The 24376-nt window shown below is 40.1% G+C and overlaps 1 protein-coding gene across 1 annotated transcript; it reads left to right on the plus strand.

Moving 5' to 3' along the window:
- The first annotated feature begins 1926 nt into the window (after nucleotides 1-1926).
- armh3 (armadillo like helical domain containing 3) lies at nucleotides 1927-20043 on the plus strand. The gene is made up of 26 exons (XM_084005581.1): nucleotides 1927-2017; nucleotides 3065-3174; nucleotides 3273-3329; nucleotides 3705-3851; nucleotides 5008-5115; nucleotides 5196-5288; nucleotides 5390-5464; nucleotides 5563-5649; nucleotides 5972-6028; nucleotides 6161-6204; nucleotides 6724-6784; nucleotides 6956-7002; nucleotides 7521-7596; nucleotides 8018-8111; nucleotides 9498-9599; nucleotides 9755-9813; nucleotides 10027-10092; nucleotides 10285-10354; nucleotides 10818-10878; nucleotides 10971-11059; nucleotides 12634-12716; nucleotides 13042-13168; nucleotides 13472-13547; nucleotides 14582-14660; nucleotides 18243-18359; nucleotides 18889-20043. Exons 2-26 carry the CDS (start codon nucleotides 3073-3075, stop codon nucleotides 18979-18981), a joined length of 2070 nt encoding a protein of 689 aa, XP_083861707.1. The 5' UTR covers nucleotides 1927-2017; nucleotides 3065-3072; the 3' UTR covers nucleotides 18982-20043.
- Nucleotides 20044-24376: the final 4333 nt, after the last annotated feature.

Here is a 24376-nt window from a genome sequence, read left to right on the forward strand (position 1 = left end):
GTATAAAAGCTGGCAACAATGGCAGTTCTTCACGTTTAGTGCTCACAAACACGATAAAGCATGCTCCCGTACATATCCATCAGGACAAATTGGATTAGGATTATTTATGCTGAAGAATGAACCATTATTTCATCTACATCTTATTTTGGTCACATTTTGAGTAAAACCCAGTGTTCCACTAGATTTTTACACAAGCGTGCTGTCTGTCAGAGGTCATATTATATGTTGGTTTTCTCCAAAGCTCCAGAACGATCATGCTGTTCTGGCATAAAGTGCTAAGCAACACTATCATTGATGCTCGTCCTCTATCCTCCTTAAGTCTGAACTGTTTCCTCTCAAAATAAAACATTAACTAAGAGCTTCTGAATCACTGCCACAGGCAATCATTTGAGCTATACACAAAAGTTAAAAACAAACCTTCCCTTTGAATGCTATGTGTGTGTGACAGTTAGTGTGTAAATGTGTCTACCTGCCTTTCTGTGTGTGTCAGTAAATGTTCTCTTTCACCTCTCAGCTGATGTTCTTCTCTTCTACTCTCATTATATTCTGATTTCCCTTCCTCTCCCTCGCCTCATTTTCTTCGATGTCTAATGACGCGGTAAAAGCAGAGCTCGTCTCATTTAGTCTGGAAATTGAGGCGCTCCATGTAGTCTTTACCAGAAATATAGCCCCCTTGGTGGTAAAGTTAATTTACCAAGGAACTCATGAGGTCAAAACGTGGAAGTGTCAACTGTTGCTTTAAATTTATTATCTTAGTGTAGAAAACAAATCTATCAGGGAAGGGCAAGGTTTGGCTGTTTTTCTCATTCACAAATGTTGACAGATATGAATCAACAATCTGTTGTAGTTGGATAAGAAAGCAGTCATGTAAAAAGACACCAAAATAATTAATTAGTGCAAATGTGAATGTCTGGAGTGTCATTTCTTTTAATTAAAAATATATATGATGTAATTTGTGGGCATATATATAAGGAAGTGAGCAGTTCAAACAGAAATCTCAGTTACCTTCTACCTCCATGTGCCTCAAATAAGCAACAAGTGGCCATAAATCATAGAGTCAAGGGTCACTTCAGCACGTACACTTCTGTAAGTCACGTCTTCACACTAGGTTCTGCCTTGATGATTCTGCCTAGAGGATTAACGAATCATTGCCAGCATTACTCAGATGTTATTCCTCGTTTATTTTGAGCCTAAAGTCTCCTCTGCTCAACAGAATGTCTTGAATCACCAGTGTTAATGAAAACACAAGAGTGCACAACACTTTGCTCTCTAAGCTGCTGCTGTCAAACAGCCACAGGCTATTCCAGACATGAGGCAAACTATATCCTTTTTAATGCTGAGACTTCTTCTCACTTAAGGTCTGTTTCTCCACAGAGATACAAATGCAATGTAAACAAACACCCTCCTTTAACGACGAAACAAGCGCTTCCTGAAGCTCAGCTTGTCGGAGGAAATACAGGGACTTATTGATGTAGTCGTACCTTAGCTTTCAACGGAGAAGAAACAATACTCATCCCAGTACAACATGTACGACACATGCAGCTTAAAGTTAGAGTCATTATGCTTAATGTTTCTCCAAATGCAGTATGAATATGTTGTCATATTAATTTAATTTACAGTGGCCTGCAGCATGCAGACATGTTTGTGTCTCTGTTTCTCTCTGGTTTTAAATCAAGAACCATATTTAATTTCTTGACTGAAATAATGTATTATAATGAATCTGTTAAAAAGGGTTGCCTAGGTTCATGTTCTTAATAAAAGGAAAACAAATATAGGCTGCCTGCTTATGACCAAGGATATTTTTTTACTGGTTTATTCATTTACTGGTCCATGTCTGTGTGGTCTGAATCCCCAGAATCCAAAATATTATTGTTTCTCACTTATTAAACTGAATCCGGTTAGCGCTAAGACCCTGAAGACCAGTAGGAGGAAGCTATGATAGCAGTATGCTAGCAGAAGCTAGTGTTGTCACAGGGATTCATGAGCTACCTTTATTCATTTTAATACTTAAATTGGGGTAAGAACAAACAACGCTCCGTACGATGTTGTACCTACCTAAGTTATGTAACACGGCTATGTTATCAATAAGCCTGACATTAGCTAAATTCCGTACGCTAAATCGTTCCATGTTTGCCAGGCATTAATTTAGCTAGCTAGAGGTAACGTTAGCTTTAGCGGCAAAGCCTATTTCAGTAGATGTACGTTTAGTGACCTAACTGTTAATTAAGTCAAATAAGTGCTCATTAAGTGTCGACTGGACAACAATATCCGCTTGTTAGCGTAACCACAACGTAGTTCGTTGTTAATTAGTCGAACCCAGTTAGCAAACGATGGGTCAGTTAGCTAATATTAGCTAATGAGCTAGCAACCCATCCCAACTTACGCTCAGGTTAGCTAACCCAGCTGTTGTTTCATGTGCCATCAATTTAAGCAAATGCCGGTTGACATTTCTTAGCTAATATTAAACGGCTCAGGCTAATTTGCGTGAGCTACGCGAATTATTCAGACAATACTCATAATTTAGGATACTCTGTTGACCTAATCTGAACGCTTATTAGTCAGCTAACGTTAGGTAACGTAAACTTAACTATAACTTTACTTGACAAGCACGGTGCTTCTCAGTTAGTTGTGCCTTCGGTGGCCTAGGAAGTTAGGTTATGAAGTAACAGGATTTAAGGTCATTCCTTTAGGGCGCAGTCACGACTGGAGCGTCTGTGTGCTGCTGAAAACGGAATACAGCGGAATGGCGTAACTTGGTCGTTAGAGACTGTAGTGGTCATAAGTAAGCGATCATCGATTAATTCATCCCACTAACAAGTATTGCCTTAAAGGCCTTAGTCATCCATTAACAACGCATTGTTGCTATATGTCTTCTTAATGTTGAACATGGGCACTATAGTTTACTTTAGTTTTGTAAACAAAACCCTGGTGAACCAAATGAAAATCGTTCAGGTCAAACACAAAATGTACTTCTCTTCTAATAGCATTTGCTACGACAGTGCCCAGCTGTTTTAGTAAGCCATTTAGTAGCCACTCATCTGGCTCACTGTATGTCTTTCCTCAGACTTAGTCATGTCTCAGGTGGAGAAGAAAGCAGGGCTGCTGAGGAGGACGTCATCCTCTAAGAAACCCTTGAAAGAGAAGGTGGTGCTGATGTATGATGAGATTTTTGCCGTAAGTATCACCATGGCAGATTGTTGTTGATGGAAAGTAAAGAGGAAGAAAATTGTGCACAAGTGTAAAACAAAGTCCTGTCTGTTTCTTTGATTTAGAAAGAAGACCCAGCAAAAAACAACCCTCGCTTCTGGGATGAGCTGTTTCTTATGAAGGTAAAGTGAAAGAAAGAATGCTTGACAGGAATGGTAGGAATGTGTTCTGCATATAATACAAAAAACAACAACAGTGTATTGTTTTGGTGTTCAAAGTGTCAGCAATGGTAGAAATAAAACAAACTGAGACATATGGGTAATATCAGTAAAGACAGTTTGCAAATTATATTCTGCTAAAATATGTTTGCACCACATTTCTTCACCACATTTTAATTTGCTAAACTAATGTTGTTTTGACAGGAGTGAAATTGTCAATTGAATGCTCCCCAAAAACTTCTTAATCATCCTCCACTCAAATGCATGTACACTAACACAACTTTATTTTCCTACCCTCAATGTTTTTGGTGTTTGTACTTCTGTCCTTCCATGTTTCAGGTGAACCTAGAGTACCTGGAGTCCAAGTTGGAGAGTGTAGATGGGGAGGAGGTTCAGCGGATCCAGGATAACATCAACACTCTGTTCCACCACTGTGTTCAGGCTCTGGGAGAGGAGCACCAGATCAAAGTGGTCAATGCCCTGCAGGTAACTGAAGCTCAGGAGAATCACCTAGATTTCACCTACAGGTTAAGTTGCAAACGTTACCATCAGAAGCACCTGAATTATGCTGATGAGCCTATTACTAGGGGTGACGAGATTCTGCAAATCCACAATTCGATTAGACTTTCAGTTTTAATATCACTATTATAGTGCAGCATTTGAAGGCATCACGCAGATGAGACAGTCGACACAGTTCAGTGAGGGAGATGAGGTCCCCGAGGCTCGCCTGCAGTGACATCTACGGCCAAAGAGGCCGTTAGAAGTAAGGTATCTCAAATCTTACGGACTGCCACTTTAATACATGGTATTATTGGTGTTATATTTAAAGGAATATACCACACTAGGGCCATGCGGTTTAATAACAATAATTTATTTAACATGTAATTACAATAACATATTTCACTAAGCAACTGGGAACAAGTTGTAAAGCAACAAAAGGATTATACACTCGATGGCAAGAGGGTACTTTGCAACAACATCAGCATTTCTCAGAGTTTCCAAGTTACACATGAATGCCCCATGAAGGCCATGCCGGCGCCCACTTGCTTTAATGTACAACGTGATATAGACATGGCATCGTTTTTAAGTGGAGATACATGACAAACAGCCAAACAAGTTCACGGAGCACTGTTTTCTTTGCTGGGGTGTTGGGCCCATTTGTTCCTGCAGTCTCCATGTATTCTGCAGCCTTCAAACTGTAGTTTTTCAGTCAACAGGATGTTTGTTTTTTATATATTTAAGTCATGGGAAGGCAAAATATTGACACAACAGTGATTGGATTTTCCAGTCCTATGGTGTCTTGAAAAGTGCACCTGCAGGCTGCCGGTAAGCTGTGCAGTGTCGTCTTTTAAGTTCTTAGCTTTTTTATCCTTTGGCTGTGTACATGTGAAGAAAAAAACTTGGAGATTCACCATTTTTGCATTTGACTTTAAATCAAAAGCTCACTTCGATTTATATAGAACTTAACTAGTGACACCCCAACCTATAACTGTCATCAAATTACTTTGGCTTGTGAAATTCCTGGATTCGATTTTGTGTCACTATTATTGTGTCAATAAGATGCATTGTTGTGGTAATGTGAAACATGTCATAGTATTCAGTCTTTTGGCAACGTCTGTGCTTTCTCTACCTGTCCCTCCAGACACTCTGTGCACTTTTCCGGGGGGTTCACCAGAAGAACAAGTCTGCATCTGGCTTTGACATCATCAACATGCTCATGGGCTTTGACAAGGCTGAGCAAAGGATGAAGGTGTGGAAAATACATTGAGAGGTGAAATGAATGCTTTGTGTTCATTCACACATCATGTCTTGTGTTTGTGTTTTCTGCAGGACCTGATGGAGAGACTGGACAGCCTTCTTTGTGGAGATGGCTCAGAGAGTCTGAAGAGCCTTTGTCTCAAACTGCTGCTGTGTCTGGTGACGGTGAGGCAGAACATATGAAAACAGGAACACTAATTATAATGTGATCGACTTGTTATTGTGTTGCGCTAAACATCCCAACTATGTGAAAAAATGTCTTGCAGGTTACGGACAATATTAGTCAGAACACCATCCTGGAATATGTGATGATCAACAGCATATTTGAAGCCATTCTACAGGTCAGTGATTAGGGGAAGGCTATAGCTACATTAAATTGGGGATTTTTATTTATTTTAGAAATGTGGTCATCTCTGTTCTCCATGTCTCCTCCCCTCAGATTCTGTCAGATGTGTCCAGTAGAGGGCAGCATGGGTATGATGCTGTGGTTCTCTTGGCACTGCTGGTCAACTACAGGAAATATGAGGTGTGTATACTTACGTAGAACTGTACTAGTTGATTGGAAAAGCCTGTTGAGCAGGGAGGTGTCATAAGCATTTATAAACTGTATAGCAACTTCTTCTAAGGTGTCATTGAATGGATACTAAAAGTACATCCAAAACCTCCAGAGATCAGTTCTCCTTTTCTCCACTGTCTTTACTTTTCTGCCATGACTTGGAAACTGATATTTGTACTGATAACATTTTAATTGGCCTTTTTTTAACCTAATCATAAGTTTTTTTTAATGTAGTAAAATAATCAGTAATATTTAAATGCCTCTAATTTTACTGATTCTCGCCGTTTGTCAGTCCGTGAATCCGTACATCGTGAAACTCTCCATTGTGGACGATGAGCCAACACTAGATGTAAGTATGTTGTCACTGACTGTATCTTTTTAACGGCAGAACAATAAATAGCCAGTGTGATGGAGGCGTTTGCCTTTACGTTTAGCAGATTATCAAGGGTTTGGCTGAAACGCTGGTTGTTTTCTTTCCCAGGGAATGGGTATGGTTGTCCACCAAGCTCTGACAGAATACAACAGGTGAGATCTAAAAATGAGTACATATCAAAAACGTGTTTTTAATGATGGAGTCCACAGTGTCATCAGTTTAGTTTCTGGTCCGTTTTGTCTCACACAGTGTTCTATTTCTATTCAGAAAAAAATGTCCTTTTATACTTAGTTATTTATTATTTATCTGACAGTTTTCCTTGGCAGTTAGGGATGTGTTTTTGGATGAGGCAAGATTTTGAAATTAAAATGCTGTTTGTGAAGGAGATCTTGTCTGATTGCGTACGTCGACAGACGCATCAAAGTGATTGATGATGGCTTCATACAGTTTGTTGTTTTTCTGTATGGAGTGAATGTCCCTTAGATAATAGGTTTCAGGGAGGAGGGGTAGATGTGAGGTGAATGTGTGCTCGGTTACAAGTGCTGTGTTTGAATGAGAACACATCACTGCCTCTGCTGGTGTGTGGCCCTACCTGTCTTCACTTTATTAGTTATTCCCTCCATTTTTTTCATTACATCCTTCTTACGGTCTTTGTCTTTCTCCCTTTTTAGGCAGTACAAAGACAAAGAGGAGGAGAACCAGGGTGGGTTCTTCTCTACCCTGACGAGTATGGTAGGATCAAATTCTTACTTCTGACTCATACAGTAGATATTTTTTAGATGGCTACTTCTTCCATTGGGATGTATTTTGTGTTCAAACCGTTTCATCTGCAGCTCCATATTGGAGCAACTGCTTTATTTCCAACAGTGTTTGCTGATAGCTTGATTCTTCTTCTGTCCACAGGTGGGCAGCATGTTTATAGCTGATGCTGATGAGAAACTTTCTGTACAGTAAGTTGTTTCAGTCAGTCTGAAATGATTGTTCTCTACCTTGTCAATAAGAGAATCCATTACCGCTGCAATGTCTTTTGGTTTGGCGTCTGTTTTGTGATTGTAAAAGATTCCAATTGAAAATCAAATCTTAAATGAACACATTAGTTGTAATAGTATAAAGCCTAACCAACTCACTATGAGATGTAGAATTGGCATGTTTACACAGTATTTAACATCTTTGAGTTAATCCCTCAGAACTTTGATTTATCAGTAATATGTGATTTAATAAAATAATAAAAAAATATGAATGTTTGCTTCCAGGGTATTTGAGTATGACAACTTTAAAAAATGCAGCTTATTATATTTCCCCTTAAACAACAACATTTTTAGTTTATAGTTTTTACATCTTATAGTTTTTACATCTGTAATTTCAACTCATTTATCAACATTTAAATTTAATATAAATACTGCTGACGCATGAAGAGATTGTTAATGAACTTTAAACAGCTGACCTCTAACTTTCCTTTCTTCTCAAGGACCAATGAGGCGATTCTGCTGGCACTCTATGAGGCTGTGCACCTTAACCGCAACTTCATCACTGTATTAGCACAGGTAAGATTACAGTAACAAATTACAATAGGAACACAATAGGAATGACGTGCAAAACTACAAAACAGTGGTTGGAATAGAGGACGAGGCATAAAATGTACTTCGGACAACAGCCTCAAAACAGTGCCTCTGGACAAACTTCCGTTCTGAAGCCATTAAGCCACTGTGCTGCTTTTTGCAATTCAGTAATTGGGTACAAAACTCATAAATTAGCAGCAATGGTTTGTGGAAATGTTTTGCACCTCCAGAAGTAAACACTCCTCTTCCAGTATCCAATAAATGGCATCCGGTTCCCTCCTCTCAGTTCTTGTTTGAATCTCCTGCTCAGCCTGTTATGTTGCATTTTTCTGTACATTATGGGAGACAAGGGACAGCTTTCCACTATTAATGACATTTCACAAGGGTGTTTTTGGTCTGTTAACAGAGCCATCCTGAGATGGACATTCCAACCACACCTACCACCCCGACTCCAACCACACCTACGACGCCACTTGGCACAACGCCACCCTCCTTAGACAGTAAGTCATAGAACTTTTCATGTTTTTAATTTGGGAGACATAGATCACAGAGAACATGGATGAAGTGTTAGGGTCTAAGTCTACAGTCTCGTGGTTGTTATAGGAACTACATTGCACAGCCTCAAATACTGGCTTCAATAAATCAGCTCAAAGGCCATCAGGACTTTAATTTCGACTAGTCAGTTTTGTGTGTTGACATGTGTTTTATACCACAGCCTCACCTTAAAACAGAATTGGGCTAAACTATAATATGAATCCTGTCAAAACGCCTGAAAGGGCAGAAAATGAATTAAATGATTTCTACACCTTTTTTTGGTATCACAGGTTTATGCCTTTTTGTCTCAATTTAAACGTAGTTTTGCATCCATTTTTAAAAACTCCCTCCAAACAAGGTGACTCTCTCTCAGTCCTGTCTTAAGCAGACACACTCAGACATACAGAGGCACACATGCACCCGAACCAGCAGCCTTTTCAAATATTTAACAGATTTATATGGTTATTTTATAGATATACAGTAAATGGCTCTTCTGATGTGGGTTTATTACATCCTAATAATGATGTTATTACACCACCCATCTACTTATTATCTCTTTAAAATTGAGTGCATGGCTGTCACTTTAGTCTTCATGGAAGGTGAATGTTAGCACATTCAAAAGCAGGTCATTTAGCATGCACACACGCTGTAACTGTTAAAAGGTGCATGTTTCTATCTCTGGCTCTAAACCTAAGAGCCATTTTCTGTATAAAATATTAACCTCAAGCTTCAAATACAGATGGATGTTTCACATGCAGCATGCATTATGCCATGTCATGGGATCTTCAGCATTTAAAAGGCCCTCTACTCTGAGCAGACTCCATGTGTCTACAGTCCCATGTCAGGAGTACACCTTTTCCTTCCACAGTACAGCCCCATGATGATATGTTTCTTGACAGTTTGAAATCTTGCTGTAATATGAGGACACTAATGAGGGTTTGTGGGGAAGGAGGGAGATAGAAATGATCGGCTCATCATTTATCCATGAAACAGCCTCGTTTCAGCATGCAGAGATTTTTCAAAAAAATAGATAGAGGCTTGTCTACCTAGTAGACAATAATGACGAGACAAAGACATAACTTTTTGTAATGTTGTTATTTGCCTGAATGAACACTCCATCTGATGCCCAACAGCAGCTCTTTTTAGTCTTGTTTTTTAGAATAGAATAGTTCAGGTTTAGGTTTTTGGGATGAATTATGTTATGGTCTTTCTTTTGGTTTAGTTAATAAATAAATAAATAAATATATATATATATGTCTGCTTATTATAAAAATTTGAGAAATTATTGGTTAGCATTTCATCTGCGAGGATTATGTTTGTTTCAAGTTTCTATTTGTATGTCTGCGGTGTAGTGATGAACAACCCAGAACTGCCCCTGGATCCCAACCTGCAGACTAGTAACCTTCTCATCACCTTCCTCAAGTATGCCTCCATTGTAATGCAGGATACTAAAGGTAAACAGTGACCTTCATGACCTGCTCTTTGTCTCTATAACTCTACACCACCACTCATTTGTTTCAGTCACTCCCAAAGCAACAGCGTAAAAATAAAGTCTAGTCATGTGTTTTCTTTTCAGCTTTTAAGAGTCTCATATTTGTTTTGTTTGCAGATGAGCATCGACTCAATAGTGCTAGATTGTGCCTAATCATCCTCACCTGCATAGCTGAGGTAGGAGCAGTTACACTCAACATTTGCACCCTCCACAGATTCTGTTTGTTCTGACTTCACCTCTGTGTGTGTGTGTGTGTGTGTGTGTGTGTGTGTGTGTGTGTGTGTGTGTGTGTGTGTGTGTGTGTGTGTGTGTGTGTGTGTGTGCGTGTGCGCGTGCGCGCGCGCGCGCGCGTGTGTGTGTGTGTGCGCGCGTGTGTGCGTGCGTGACAGGACCAATACGCTGATGCCTTTCTTCATGATGACAATATGAACTTCAGAGTTAATCTCCACCGCATGGTAGGTTTCTGGTTGTAAGTGGAAGTGAGTGCAGAAATGACAGAGAAAATTAAAAAGTTATCATTTTAGCAGACAGGAAAACGGTGGGAATGTACTCTACTATACTATAGTACTATACTCTACTATATGCAGTACAGAATATTTATTCACAATTTCATACTGTATATTTCAAATCTGTATATTTTTGTTCAGCCCATGAGGCACAGAAAAAAAGGAGTGGACAAGAACATCCCGTCACGGCCGCTGGTGTGTGCCGTTCTTGGTATGAGGAACATTAATTACAGTTGTTTACTATGGACTCAAACTGTACTTATCTATAGTCAGTGTATTCCTGGATGATGGTCGGCATGCCCTCAGTACGGCAGTAGCAGCAACAAGTATTTTACCACATAAATGAAAAGCTTGCCTAAAAAAAATCTATCATTTTTTAAAAAGGTCTGTCTTACATCAAGGTAAAGCGGTGAAAATATTCTAAATATTGCGATGTTAATTTATTTATTTAGGTGGGCCTTTCTTTGCTGCCCTGGTACAGCAGTACATTGCTTAGCTTCCATGCGATACTCCTGTCTGTTTCTTTAAACTGGGTGCCTGCTTAGTGTCATCTCCTGTAGGTAACACACTGACTATGGATGAGTATCTCATACTACCCCTTTAAGGGTTTGTGCAATTGAATCTGTTTCTATCCTTCTAGCAGTGTTTTTATTCTCTCTCTGTCTTTTCTCTAGATCTGATGGTGGAGTTTATTGTCACTCATATGATGAAGGATTTCCCCATGGATTTATACTTGTGAGGACACATTAACGTCACTTACATTTTGCAAGCCTCATCCACCAACCCACTCCCATCACCACCGTTTTGTGTGTTCATTTCCTGTGCAGGCGCTGTGTGCAGATCATCCACAAACTCCTGTGCTACCAGAAGAAGTGCAGGATCCGGTTACACTACACCTGGAGAGAGCTGTGGTCAGGTAAAGATGCCTGGCTTTCTCTCTCGTTTCAATTTTTATCAGAGTATAACAACATAGACAGGAACTTTTCCCAGGGGACCAAAGTCCCTTTGAGACTGCTGGAACTTTGCCCGGGGCCTAGGAATTCATTGCATTCCCTCTGCAGGGACTAGGTGTTTAAATTAAGTTCTGGGGACCTTTTACCCCCCAGGTAATACTTTCTGAAAACACAGGAACTTCCGACCTGCTCCTGCTTTAACCTGTGTACGGCTTCAAACAAGGAATTCCTCTAGTATTTGGCATTTCTCTTTATTTGGTAATGTTAAAAGTAAAAAGACTTTGCTGTCGACTCTTCTTACCTTCTTCCTCTATTCTAACCAATGTTTTCTCACTTCCTGATTTAAAAAAAGGACAGATATTGCAGTTTATTTTACTTTTTGTTTTATCTTTTTAAATTAAACTGTCAGGGACACTGTTCTGCAGGCTGCAGTGTGTATTTACCAGCAGTCTTCATCCTATTGTTTTTTCTATGTCTTATTAAGGATTAATTTGACTAATGGAAACGCAGACAACAAAAGTCGATAGGAACCTTTTAGTTCCTTGAAAAGTAGTCCCTGGTCTATTGTTATCAGGAACTTCTTGGCAGAAACGCAGCTTTCATTTTGAGGACACTTTTTAGGAACTCAAGAATTTAACCAGCATTTTGACCGAAGTAACAAGAGGCTAAAACAATGACCCGTACGATAGATTCAGGTGGTAAAAATGGTCCTGCTGTATCAATATTAAGACATGGGATGGATATTTCTCTGCTTAGTAAAATGTAATTCCTGAACTCAATTACAAATTAATGAAAGAGACCGACACTAGGAACAAGATGATATGGGTGAATGAGAGAGAAGGAGCAATGGTGGATCGAGTGAGCTGGAAGGTTCACAAATGCTGGAGGGAGAAGCGATGAGGGAACAAACTTCATAATTTCAATCTGAAGCGTTTTGATTTGATGGGCATCAATTTAAGAGTTGAGTAAATAGTTAATTGTTTTGGCAAAACAAAGCCAATTTCCGTATGAAGTCATTGGGCCCGTTGTTTTGGAAATGTATTGCATCATTGAGATTGGATAATGAGTCTCTTAAGAAAGCTCAATCCATCCTGGTGGCCTTGTTTTCAGCCTGGTCAACAAACAATAGGACAACATTTCAGGATGTAATGGCCCCATCGCACTGTGTCTCATTAGAATAGAGATTCCTTTAATCAGACCAATAATTATCTTAATTCCCAGAGTAAAGCTGACCCTGTCTTCCTGCTGGTGATAATAGCAGCACACCATGAAATAAGACTTCTCTCAGTGTGTTGTTGTGCTAGCTTGTGTTGAAGCTTGTTAAAAGCTAACATTTTGGTCCTTATGGGTTTTGTTTCCCTCTATTAACACTTGTGAAAGGACTGATTTGGCATTAAGAAGGTTTCCCCCCTCCTGTGTTTCCATTATCTACCTTAATAAAGACGTTCACTGAGGAAAGGAGACTGCTGCCATGTGCCTCCGCTGGTAGACGACTATCAACCCATTATTTCATTAATGTGTGTCTTCTTCTGCGCAGCTCTTATCAACCTGCTGAAGTTCTTACTGTCAAATGAGACGACGCTGCTGGCCAAGCACAACATCTTTCATCTGGCCTTACTGGTGAGCAACACACACACACACACACACATGGTGACGGGACCTCTGCTAGAGTACAGAATCAAATCAAGTTTCCCAGGAATGTGTGTATGATCTTGTAGTAAGAGCAGAGCCAGATGCTGTAGTATCAGTGGTGCCGCTTGTAGCCCAGCTGTGTGTACAGTATGACTGAAATCACTTACAAGAGTCCTTTTTATGAGTTTGTAAAAAGAGTCCAGGCTGTGAATTTGTGCATTCCTGATGCCGCATTATGTTTAATTTCCCCTTGAATTTTTTTTCTTTTTGAGTGCAAATGTGTTAGTCACCTCACATGTTTCTCCTGTTCCAGGTAGTGAACCTGTTCAACATGTTTATAACATACGGCGACACATTCCTGCCCACCTCCAACAGCTATGATGAGCTGTACTATGAAATCGTACGAATGCACCAGGTCTTCGACAACCTCTACTGTATGGGTATGTTAGTAGAACCTGCAGTATTGAGCCTGAATTGTTCACATATAAACGTTGTTGATTGAACTAATGACAGTGTCTCAAATAATACTGGCCATCACAAACAAATGAGTTACTAGTTTTATCCGCCATTGAATTCCAGTGTGTTCACTTTGTTTTCCTGATCAATGATAACTACCAAAAAATATTTTTACACATTTAGGTGTTGAGCCTTCCTTTTATTGCCCTAAACAACTGACAGAAGAATAGATGTGTTAAAGTGTGGCTGTATGTGTGGATCTAACTCTGTCGTTCTCTGCCTTCCAGTTCTGAGAGTATCGACCAACACAGGCCAGTGGAAGGAGGCAGCCAGCAAAGTCACACATGCCCTCGTCAATGTTCGGTAAAGAAAGACACACACACACACACACCAACTCACAAATACTGTATCCTATGAAGGAGAAAAGAGTCATATTGGATTGAAGGGAATTTCAAACAAGAATGTCATGAAGAAAGGTCAAAATAAAGTGAATTAAATTACATCTTTGGATCTGTAATTTAGGTTCCTCTCTCCCCAGCCAGTCATTCTCCCTTCCGTCACCATCCTCCCCCAGGCTCCTCTATTCAATAATTTGTTACGTCTTTATCTCCTCCACCCCAACCTTGCCTAAATCCACACATACACTACATGGTCCTACAATCCCTCTTTCCTTCTCCGTCTTCTGCGAGGAGATGATCCTCTGAGGTCACCCTGGCTTGGAGGCCCGCATACGAGTGGGATACTCCCTGAGGATTCACCCACTCAAGGCTCCACTGCTCGAATAGGCAGTCACAAGGGTAGTTGGGATGGGGAGGAGGATGAAGATTGAAAGAGTAATTTTCAGAAGAATAGATGAATGAATTTGTGGGATGAATAAAGAACCCGCAGAGACTGTGTGTTGAAATTAACTCAAATGAAGGGACCAATTCCATTTTACTCCCATCAGTTCATTCCTCCATGCGCTGGCTTCCCGCACGTAAATGATAACTGAATTATCACGACGGAGAATTCTCTGCAGTTTTGTCACTATAATTTATTTGACATGATGACATACTGACATATAAAATAAGGCAATGCATCTCGCAGCTGTGCTGATTGCATTAATTCATATTTCAGCCATAAAGCAAGTTTAGTTATTGGAAATGAATGCTAATGTTTGAAAAGATTGCCTCCGAAGTTAGATCTGAAACTCCTACTCATATTCTCACACAATATTAGGAGCCATTGAGATGGAATTTAATAGGAATGAAAAGACATTAGTTTTGGTTTAAACAGCCCGTGTGTAACTGCTTGCTGGTCAAATATCTTTGCCAACCTTCAAACCATGAATATTATTATAATTGTTGTTGTTATTATTGTTATTATTATTATTATACCTTGAATATTATTTTTTTAAGGGCCATCGTCAACCATTTTAATCCCAAGATTGAGTCGTACGCTGCTGTGAATCACATCTCCCAGCTGTCAGAAGATCAGGTAAACACAACACACTTCCTAATTTACACTCTGACTATAATTTATGGAACAGAATGGAAAACATAGTTCATAGTTTTCTCCTGAACATACGCGGTATGCACCTTTTTACTGGCCTGATGAAGGAAATATGTGCTATGAAAGCATCAAACTTGAATCATTCTAGTTAATGGTGCAGGTTCTTTGATGTCTGCAGTCCACTGTTTTGCAAACGCATAACCCAGAGTGAGAATGGAACCGTTAGGAAACTGGACAGCATCTGAAATGCTGAACTATTCCTTCATCATTAGTGCGGGAAAAACCTGAGCCTGCAATGAGGCTGAACTTCACTGATAGGAGCCTTGTGCGCTCCACTTTAGGCTTTATCATTTATGTCGCTAAGGATGGGAAAACAGCTGGAAGAGTTATTTTTATTTATTTTTTTATTTTTTACATGCTGATAAGAGAGTGATTGATTTGGTTATTATACTCCGCAATTACCTCTTTGCTATTATCTGCTAGATTTATTCACAACAAAGAGGGAAAGCAGAAGTTAGCTGTGGTGTCTTTGCGTGGCAAGTGGGTTTATATGATTTTCCACTTGTGATGTTAACACCCATATCAGTAAATAAAGTAACTTCGTCTTTGATAATTGCTAGTTTTGGGCAGTTCTCTTTGTGGCTCATTAACAGCAAATGCAATACAAAGGCTGTGCACCTGTATGGAAAAATATGGTTTAATTGCCTTTTAAGTTGATATGGTTTAACTTGCTACCAGTTCCCTATTTACATATACAACTGTTACGGAGCAACATTGTCCTTCATTTTGGGACACTTTTAATTAAGCAGTTTTGGGTCGGACAGCTCAGGTTGGGATAAGTTTTTGTGAAGGCAGTCCTCCGATAGCTCATTGCAATGAACTTAAGTTGATAATTTGTGATTGGCTTACATCAGTTGTACTGCGATAATAGAAACCAGAAACGTACTCTTATTGACATCATGATATTGATTTGAACCAAATTGCCCCATAATAACAATACATCACATCCCAGCCATGCCAGCTGGCTAAAACATGCTGCGTTTCCTAACGTGGCGGGTTGTGAGTGAGTTCACAGCACAAGCAAATAAAGAGCAGTGTTAAATAAAGATATCCACACCGACAGCGTGCTCCAATGAGAGGCTGGAGAGGCTTTCTACATCCTGTCCAATCCATCTGACACAACCTCCTCACACTGATGCTCCTCTCCACAAAGATTATACAAACCACTGTTGAGCACTACTCAGTGTATTATTGGAGGACATCAATGAACAGCTGTGATGGAGATAGTATATTTTAAAAGTGAGCTATTCATCTGTCAAACATCCTGTTTTACATCTTTTCAAATTGTACTGTATACTTAATTTACTGTCTATATATATTACATATTATGAAGGGAAATATATCCGTCAAGACAGATCAATCTGTCATTATTATACGACTCAGATGGTAACAAAACCTCAATCAGGACTTCTGTTGTTTGAAGGACTTGTTACAGGCTAAACCCCAGTATTCTTGTTGGGGATAGTGCCTACTGATGTTTCTACTCAAATAATTGATGATTAGAACAGTGACATAGTTTGTTCTTCACATGGCTCATAACTTTATGGAAGTTCTTGCTTTTTTTTCTGCTTTCAAGTTTTATTAATTATAGACACAGTCCTTTTTGGGTGGTGTAAGGTTGCCAGTAGTTTGTGTACTACTACTCTCTCCCCTTATTTCCTGTCATCTCCCTACTGCTGTGTGTTTTAAAAAAATTAACCATGTCCAAGAAATACCCTTTTAAAAAAACGGTCCTGTTGAAGCACTGGTCTTTGCTAGTCTCAATATCAATATTCATAAAATGTATGTCAGATTTTTTAAAAATCTGAACAAAGACAGGTCATATCTGGTCTGAATAAAATAATCCTCTATTTACACAAAAAGTAAAGAGAGAGTAATTCTTCCCCCAGAAAAACAGCCTGTCGTTTCTTGCATCTTACTGATGAATGTAACCAGAGTCGCTCTCTGCTGACTCATACCTGTATTATGGGGCAGAACAAAGGCAGAGATGTGTTGAGACTTCATTAGAGGGACGTCACTTTTTCAGACAAAGCTCTGTTTTTCTCCATTGTTCTCCTCTCCTCGTTTTTAAATGAAGTGTGAAACCTTGCATTTCTTTTGACATACGGTGCTTAAAACACACACACACACACACACACACACACACACACACACACACACACACACACACACACACACACACACACACACACACAGTGACCGCCTGCACTCCATCCGCCCGCAGCATCATCATTCCCCACTGTGACACTAGAAGATGGATGGCCTCCAGAAACACAGCATTAAAACGAGCTGCTGTACTCCCTGTCTGTCTCTTATACACAATACCATATTAGAGTTGAGATACCCTTCAGTACACACAAGGCTGTGCTTGCCAACTGCGTGCACACAACCATGTCTGCAACAGAGTTGAGTGTTTGCAGGTAAAACGCCGAACCAAAGACTCATCATCCATGTCTTTGGTAAAACAGCATGAAGTAGAGGTTACACTGTTTCTCCGTTTTCTCTTGACTTCTCTTTAATTCTCCATTAACTTATTTTTTTTGGCTTTTAACCAGTTCGTCATGGCTCACACTTTAGTCCCCCATCCCCCCTCCTCCTTATATCTTACAAAACCTAAATGCATTAGTTTAGTTTACCATTCAAATCTACCATGACATTTCATCAAATGAAGAGCAGTGAGGGAGAAGGAAAGAGGAATATGGGTATGAATTTTTCATCAGTGCAGGTGAAAAAAAACAAACAACTGCTCTTGTTTTCCCGAGCAGAGCTTTGAATTTATTACAAGAAAATAAAAGGACGAAGGATGTTTTCCCGCCTGTTGATTTAAAAATGATGATTCAGCTGTACAGTAGATATACTACCAGAACTAAAGGGGAATATGTGTTGTGTGCGTGCATACACTGAAAACCTATAGGTCTACATCTGTGTGTTTATCTGGATAAAAGGTGGCCTTGTTTGAGTGGTGCGTGTGTTTATAGAGCTTCCCCGGGAAGCACGACAAAGTGCAGCTCATGCATCTGGTGTGAATGTTTCATGATGTGTGGAGTGTTTGCAGGGGCATTAATAAAATAATGAAAAAGATACGCTGAGGGGCTATTTCATGGCTGAATGGGGGGGATGGCAGGGTTGGCAGTGTGGAGAATCTCTGCATAATTACCTCTGATTTCAGCTCACCTCATCTCAGCTGGACTTAACATCAGCATGTGTGTGTGTGACACACACACACACACACACACACACACACACACAGTGACATTTATTTTTGTGGAGAAAAGGGACAAAACAAGTAACCTTCGACCAATCACATCCCTGATAACATAGTTGACACTCAGCGGTCTCCAATAACGTGGAGAGGAACCAGAAGGAACCAGATCACGATCCCTCATGAATATAGATGTTTTAATGAAGTATTAAACACAGTGATAAATATATGACTGTTTGGTGGGATGGTGGGGTTGATGCTTTAACATGCAACTTGTCCATTTTCTGGTTATGTCACCCCGTTAGGTTTTGGAGGTGGTTCGGTCCAACTATGACACGCTGACGCTCAAACTGCAGGATGGTTTGGACCAGTTTGAGAGATACTCTGAGCAGCCCAAAGAGGCTGCCTTCTTCAAGGAGCTGGTAAGAGACAGAGAGCAATGCATCGTGGGTGTTGAGTGTTTAATACGTTCTACTTCAGGTTCAGGTTCTCTGGTCTCACTCCATGTAAACTCAGAGTCACAGCTGTGGACGATGCTCTGCACTGAAGAGGAGGGTATAAATATTAAAGGACCCTACGTTCGTATGCCTCTCCATCTGTCCATTCTCATACCGTCAACTGTATCGTTGGAGGTCAAAGTTCAAAGTCACATCAGTCCCTTTCTCCTTAACACTATATCTCAGCTCCTTGAGGGAATTTCTTCGCATTCTGGACACCAGGTTAAATAAACTGCAACTTTTTACAGTAAACAAAGGGCTTATTTATTTATTGTTTATTATATTTTAAAGTTACATTTTAACCTGAGCTCTCATATTACTGGTTATTAATGTATATGTTTTTTCTACGTCTTTCAAACTCCTAAATCCAATGAAGTTCTGGACAAAGTGCCATTTCCCCGGTGTGGTATCTCCTTGAGCTGGTAATAAATGTCCCTCTCTGGTCTGTCTCCAGGTGCGCTCCATCAGTCTAAATGTGAGGAAGAACGTCTCTCTGAACACACTGAGTCAGGACGTCCTGCTGAAAGAGTTTTCCACCATCTCCTGAGGCCCTGTACACACACACACACACACACACACACACACAGCCTCCGCCGCTCTCCAGACAGACACATACCGTGCATTTGTGTACGCGTGGACATGTACAATACAAACGCCATCAAGTACAATCCTCGGTTTGGTTTTACATGATTCTTCTTGATTCGTCGTCCTGTCAACTGAATGGTGGAGACTGAGATAGACTCACCGATAGCCTGGACGCACCTTAAGAGAGGAAGGCCTGAAAACCTCTCTGGACTTGCTCCCTTTGTGGTCGTTGATGTCTGTGTGACAATTTAAGGAAGTGCCCGTATTGCACTGGTTCCCTGTGTGCACTCTGCAGTATTGGCTGGACTGTTTACTGACACGTGAACGTTTGGATTTAATTGAATTCAAGTATTTTAACCCAGATGGTAATCTCTAATCTTTTCTGCCACTGATGATATTTTACGTAGCTTCTGCTCCCTTGATTCATGATTAATCTCCCCAGAACTTAATTTCAGAAGATTTAGGCTGAATTAAATATTATGTCCTTCCTAACAACGTCTGTAATGCCGACCATGAGCCTTTTTTGAGTTTAAATCTGACTGTAAATCCTCTCTGGCTCGTGCGTTGACTCTTTCTTTCCAGCTGAATGTTTGTTGTGTGAATGTTAACTTAATTCTCTACATGTTGAAAACAAATTCACAAGTATTTTGTATTTACATGTTTGCTATGGGTCAGAACCTTTTTGAGCTATAGTTAAGGTGACAATGCACTACGGTGATAAAACACCTTTTGCTTTTGAACAAAGCCACGACTAAGATTCACTACTGCACGTCACACAAGTCATTGTCTGTATTAGTTTCGCAAATTGATCAGAATGTGTTGAGTGGTTAGTTTAGGAGGGAAACTGTTCAAACAGTGCTCATTCTCACTCACAACATTTTAAAGGATAACTGGAAACAGATCTTAATTATGCAATTTCAACAAGTGAAGGGTCTCATTTCTCTCATCTCTAACTCCTGTAGGTATATTTATGTTTCTTTTTTTAAATAAAGTTTGGTTTCCTATAACTCAACTAGTGCTTACTCTTATGACTTTTTGGGCTAGAAACATTTTAAACATTTTGCTTTTATGTCCACATTTGATAGCATGTGCTTTTGTCTTGGATTATTTCTTTACTTGTCCAAAATTGAGCATTTCTACACTGTCGTCAAATAATTGCAAAAAACACCTGCGTTTGTCAAAATTATTCAACATCGGGGAAAAAAAAGTTAAAAAAAAAAGCTATGTCTGTATTTCCAGGCCACTTGGGATCAGAAGAACAAGCCTTAAACACAAACAAGTATGTTAGCAAAACGTTACTTATTCACACATAATCATTCATCTTCAGCCATGTTTCTGTTCACCTGATGAAAGTCAATATTTAGTCTTCTTTGAGTTCCACCAACTCCTGAAATACCTGCACATCTCCCAATCAGCCAAATTAAATCTGTGGCCGCTCACACAAGTCGTGATATCCCTGAATGGAATATAATATCACTGACTGTGATCATCTCATGCATTTCTAAGCGTAGCTCTGCCCAACATCCACACCGATACTTGATAAGGACAAAAATGCTGTTTTGAGTGTTTACTACTAAAAACCAGGTTGGTACCACGTGCTGCAGGATGGTTCATTGTCCCATAAAATAAGCAATACTCTAAATATTTGAATGAATCAACATATTAATCTGAGGAGTGATTGAAAGGGAAGAGTCGGCTCATGGTTGCTGTAACCGGCGATGTGACTCTGATAACGCAGGAACTATCCTGTTCCTCTCCTTTGTCCTCCGTCTCCTGCTCTGTCTCCTCCCGTGAAACTAATTAGACAATATCTCTGATCAGCTTGGGCCTCTAGCTCCTCCTTAATGATGTCTGCGCCCTCAGGCTCACTCCAGCGACACGCACTGAATCTTTCACTTGTTGGAAGTTGATCAAAGTAACAAGCAGAGGTCAGAATGGACGACGGAGGATCTGGACAATCGCTGGATCCACGTTCTCTCTGCAAATATCTTCCATAATTCTGGAAGCGAGTTTCACATTAGGGAAAAAGTTCAGAAAGAAAGATAGATTGGTTTTCATTATCGCCAATGAAGAAAGTCCCTGGGATTTAGTGGTAAACAAATGGAACTGTGCTGATTTAAACTGTATATCACATCGTTTATGTTTCATCGTTTGGGTTGATGCTGTGATTCAGTGTTTGTTCCCAAACCAAATTGCAATAAAATGAATTCCCAGAAACAATCAGACACACGATGATTACTTTGAGAAGAACAGCCCTACATCTGATCAACTCATTATACCGATAAGTTAGAACAGCTTCGTGAAATGTATGCCGAGACTTAAAGAATCTAAATGAGGTGTTTTCTTTAAGGTTGTTTGAACTATTGGATAAGGACAAAAGGAAACAAGCCAGCCGTTTTAGAATTCATCATTAACCATAAAAGAAATGTTGACCAGTATATTATGACGCTGTATCACATGAGAGACTAAAATATATATGGCAAAGACTACATTTGAGAGAGGTAGAGTCACCACTTATAGAAAGATAGGATAGAAAGAAAATTCACCTGTGTGATGGTGACCCTAGTTCCCCCTCTGTTCCAGTCTGACGAGCAGAGGTTTGGTCCATCAGATGTTTGTAGAGAGAGATGACAGATGTGTATTAAAAAAAAAAACACACACTCTGCAGATATTTTCACCTTTTGGGTGAAACTAATCAGTTTCCCTGACTGATTTCCTCCAACTGTCTCGCGGTAACATTTCACTGTCAAGCAGTCGACCCTTAAGCACTTGAACGCACCAACAAGGAACCCTGTTCAAAGAAGCCTCTCCTGGTGACTGCAGTACCACGTTTCACCAACAAACAAAAAAAGCCATTCATTTGTCGTTGATGGGTTACGACATGCAGAGCCTTTAATGCCGCTGCAGTGGGACCGTAAACATAAATGATCACAACCTCTTTTTTCTCTCTTTGTAATTCTGTATCTCTCACGCAGCTAATTAAAACGGTGAGGCCGCGTGCTGAAGAACCCTGATAAGCCTCTAATAGACATGCAAGCGTCATGTTAGCGCAAAGATCCATTTCCAGAGACGCTCACGTGCTTCTGAGAATGAACGCCGTGGCATGGAAAGTGGACCCCGAGTGTGCATATTTGCTTTTGTGCAATGTCTTTTTAATGGGGTGGATCTCAATCCCCTGACACAAGTCTATTTGAAATCCTCCCATTTTGTTGGCTGTATTGTAGATTGGGCTGTAAATCAACTCCCTGATATAATCTGTGCAGTGTGTGTGTGTGTGTGTGTGTGCGCTCAAATGCCTCTGTGTGTTTGAAATGTTTAAGCATATCAGCCTTCTCATCAAATATTCGTTTGAGGGGAGATTGCCTGCTTTACCCCCCCCCCCCCCCCCCCTCCCCTTCACTTCCTTATCTGTGTGTCCTCACCTGTGTTGAATCCAATCAAACTGCCTCTTTCCAGGGATGCACGTAAGACGAAACACTTCTCCTGAGGACATGTGGAACTATTTCATGTCTTATACCGAACATTATCTCCTGTTTAGCTCTGAACAGCCAGTGCCAGCTCACCTGTTTGTGTGTGCTTCTACTGTATCACTGTGTGTGTGTGTGTGTGTGTGTGTGTGTGTGTGTGTGTGTGATATTCGTCACCTGTATCTCCGCTCCAGACTGTGCATAACTCCAGGCATCAATCAGAGCTCATTATTGGTTATCTGTCGGCTCCACTTCCCAGCCTGCGGTGATGCTAAACTTCCCTGTGAAGCCCCGTGGGAGATAAACGCCATCAATACTGCGAGATTTAACCGTCCAGAGGCAAGCCATATATTCAAATATCTCTCCACTGTGTTCCCTCTGTCTTCTTCTGTTTTCCCTCTTGACTTCCTTTCCTTTTCAGACGCACCACTATCCCTCTCTTTGATTCTTTTTTCCTTTGCGAGGCCTCTTTTGTCGTCCCCCCCCCCCCCCCCTTGCCTTTCCTTTGGCTTTGTCTCGCTCTCTCCCTGAGCAGCTGATGGATATTTTTCTCTTCCCTCCATCGCTCTTCTGATGGGGGACATAATAATCCTTCACTCGCCGGCCTGTCTTTAAGGAGGATTCACCACACGGTTTAATCCCCAACAAGCACTGTTTAGTTTGTCTTGGCAAAAGGAGTTCTCTTTTTTTCCAATTACTTTCTTCTATGTGATGGTTTGAGGGCTAACATTAAAGCGAGCACTGATTATTGTTGGGTTTAGAGTTAATCTGTCCTGGCGTGTGTGGTAAAAAAGAAATGTGCAGCAACAAATAGGTTTGTATTGGATGTTGAAGTGGGATTAAAGGGGCACTACACAGATTTTACACATCAAAGTCAATTTGCGAATGATGATGCAGTGTTTGATTACAACAGTATCATATCTCCTTTGGTGGAGATTCATCAAGGCTTAGGAAGTTACTCATGTGACATCACTTAAGTAATCTCATCACTGGTTTGGAGAAGTTTGAACAGAATGAACAGAATGTTTTAGATGACAAATCCATCACTTTGGTCCAAACTGAAATATCTCAACAAATATCAGATGGATTACCATGACATCTCTTTCAGATATTCATAGTCCCCAGAGGATGAATCCTGATGACATCGGTGATCATCCGACTCCTCCTCTAGCACCACCAACATCTACTGGATGCGTTCATTCTAACCAGTTTGCCATGCCTTTCGGCTCAGCCATTTGTGATCAGGTCATTTTTTTTATTTGTCCAATTATTTTTTTATAAAATACTTGAAAAACGAATGACATTCCCATCATTATGTTCTTTGTGTTTAGTGGTGATAAGTGATGTTACATGCTAATCTAATGTGAACATTTTCAATCTATGAACCTACCTCATTTGTCCAAAAGAATATAACAAAAATGAACAAAAATGGGAGTCCAGAAGATTTTAGAATAATAGACTTATTATAGATTTATTTCATAAATGAACCGAAAACAACCAAAACAATGTGGAAGTTGAGTAATCAGACGTCACATCGGGTTCTGTGGCTCATCAGCTGTTCATGTCCTGCAAGAGAAGGAAAAGGAACTCAGACCCCTGCTGGATCGGAGGGGTCATCACACATGAAAACGCTTTCGTTACAGCCTTACTTTAAACATTGACGGTGCCCCACAAACTATATTAGAGCATTTAAAACACATACTTTGTGATGAGAAATAAAACTGTGGAAATATTGAAGTTCATCCCACAAATCAGCTCCTACTCTGTCTCCGACCAGCTTATGGTGTATTTATCGATTTAATATTCAAATAATTGTCCCCTTCTAATCTCAACCTTGCTGAAATATGACTCATTCGTTGACACTCAACCAGCTCAAGGACGTGGAGATGA

This window comes from Eutrigla gurnardus, assembly GCF_963514095.1.
Source record: "Eutrigla gurnardus genome assembly, chromosome: 3".
In the NCBI taxonomy this organism is placed as follows: Eukaryota; Metazoa; Chordata; class Actinopteri; order Perciformes; family Triglidae; genus Eutrigla; species Eutrigla gurnardus.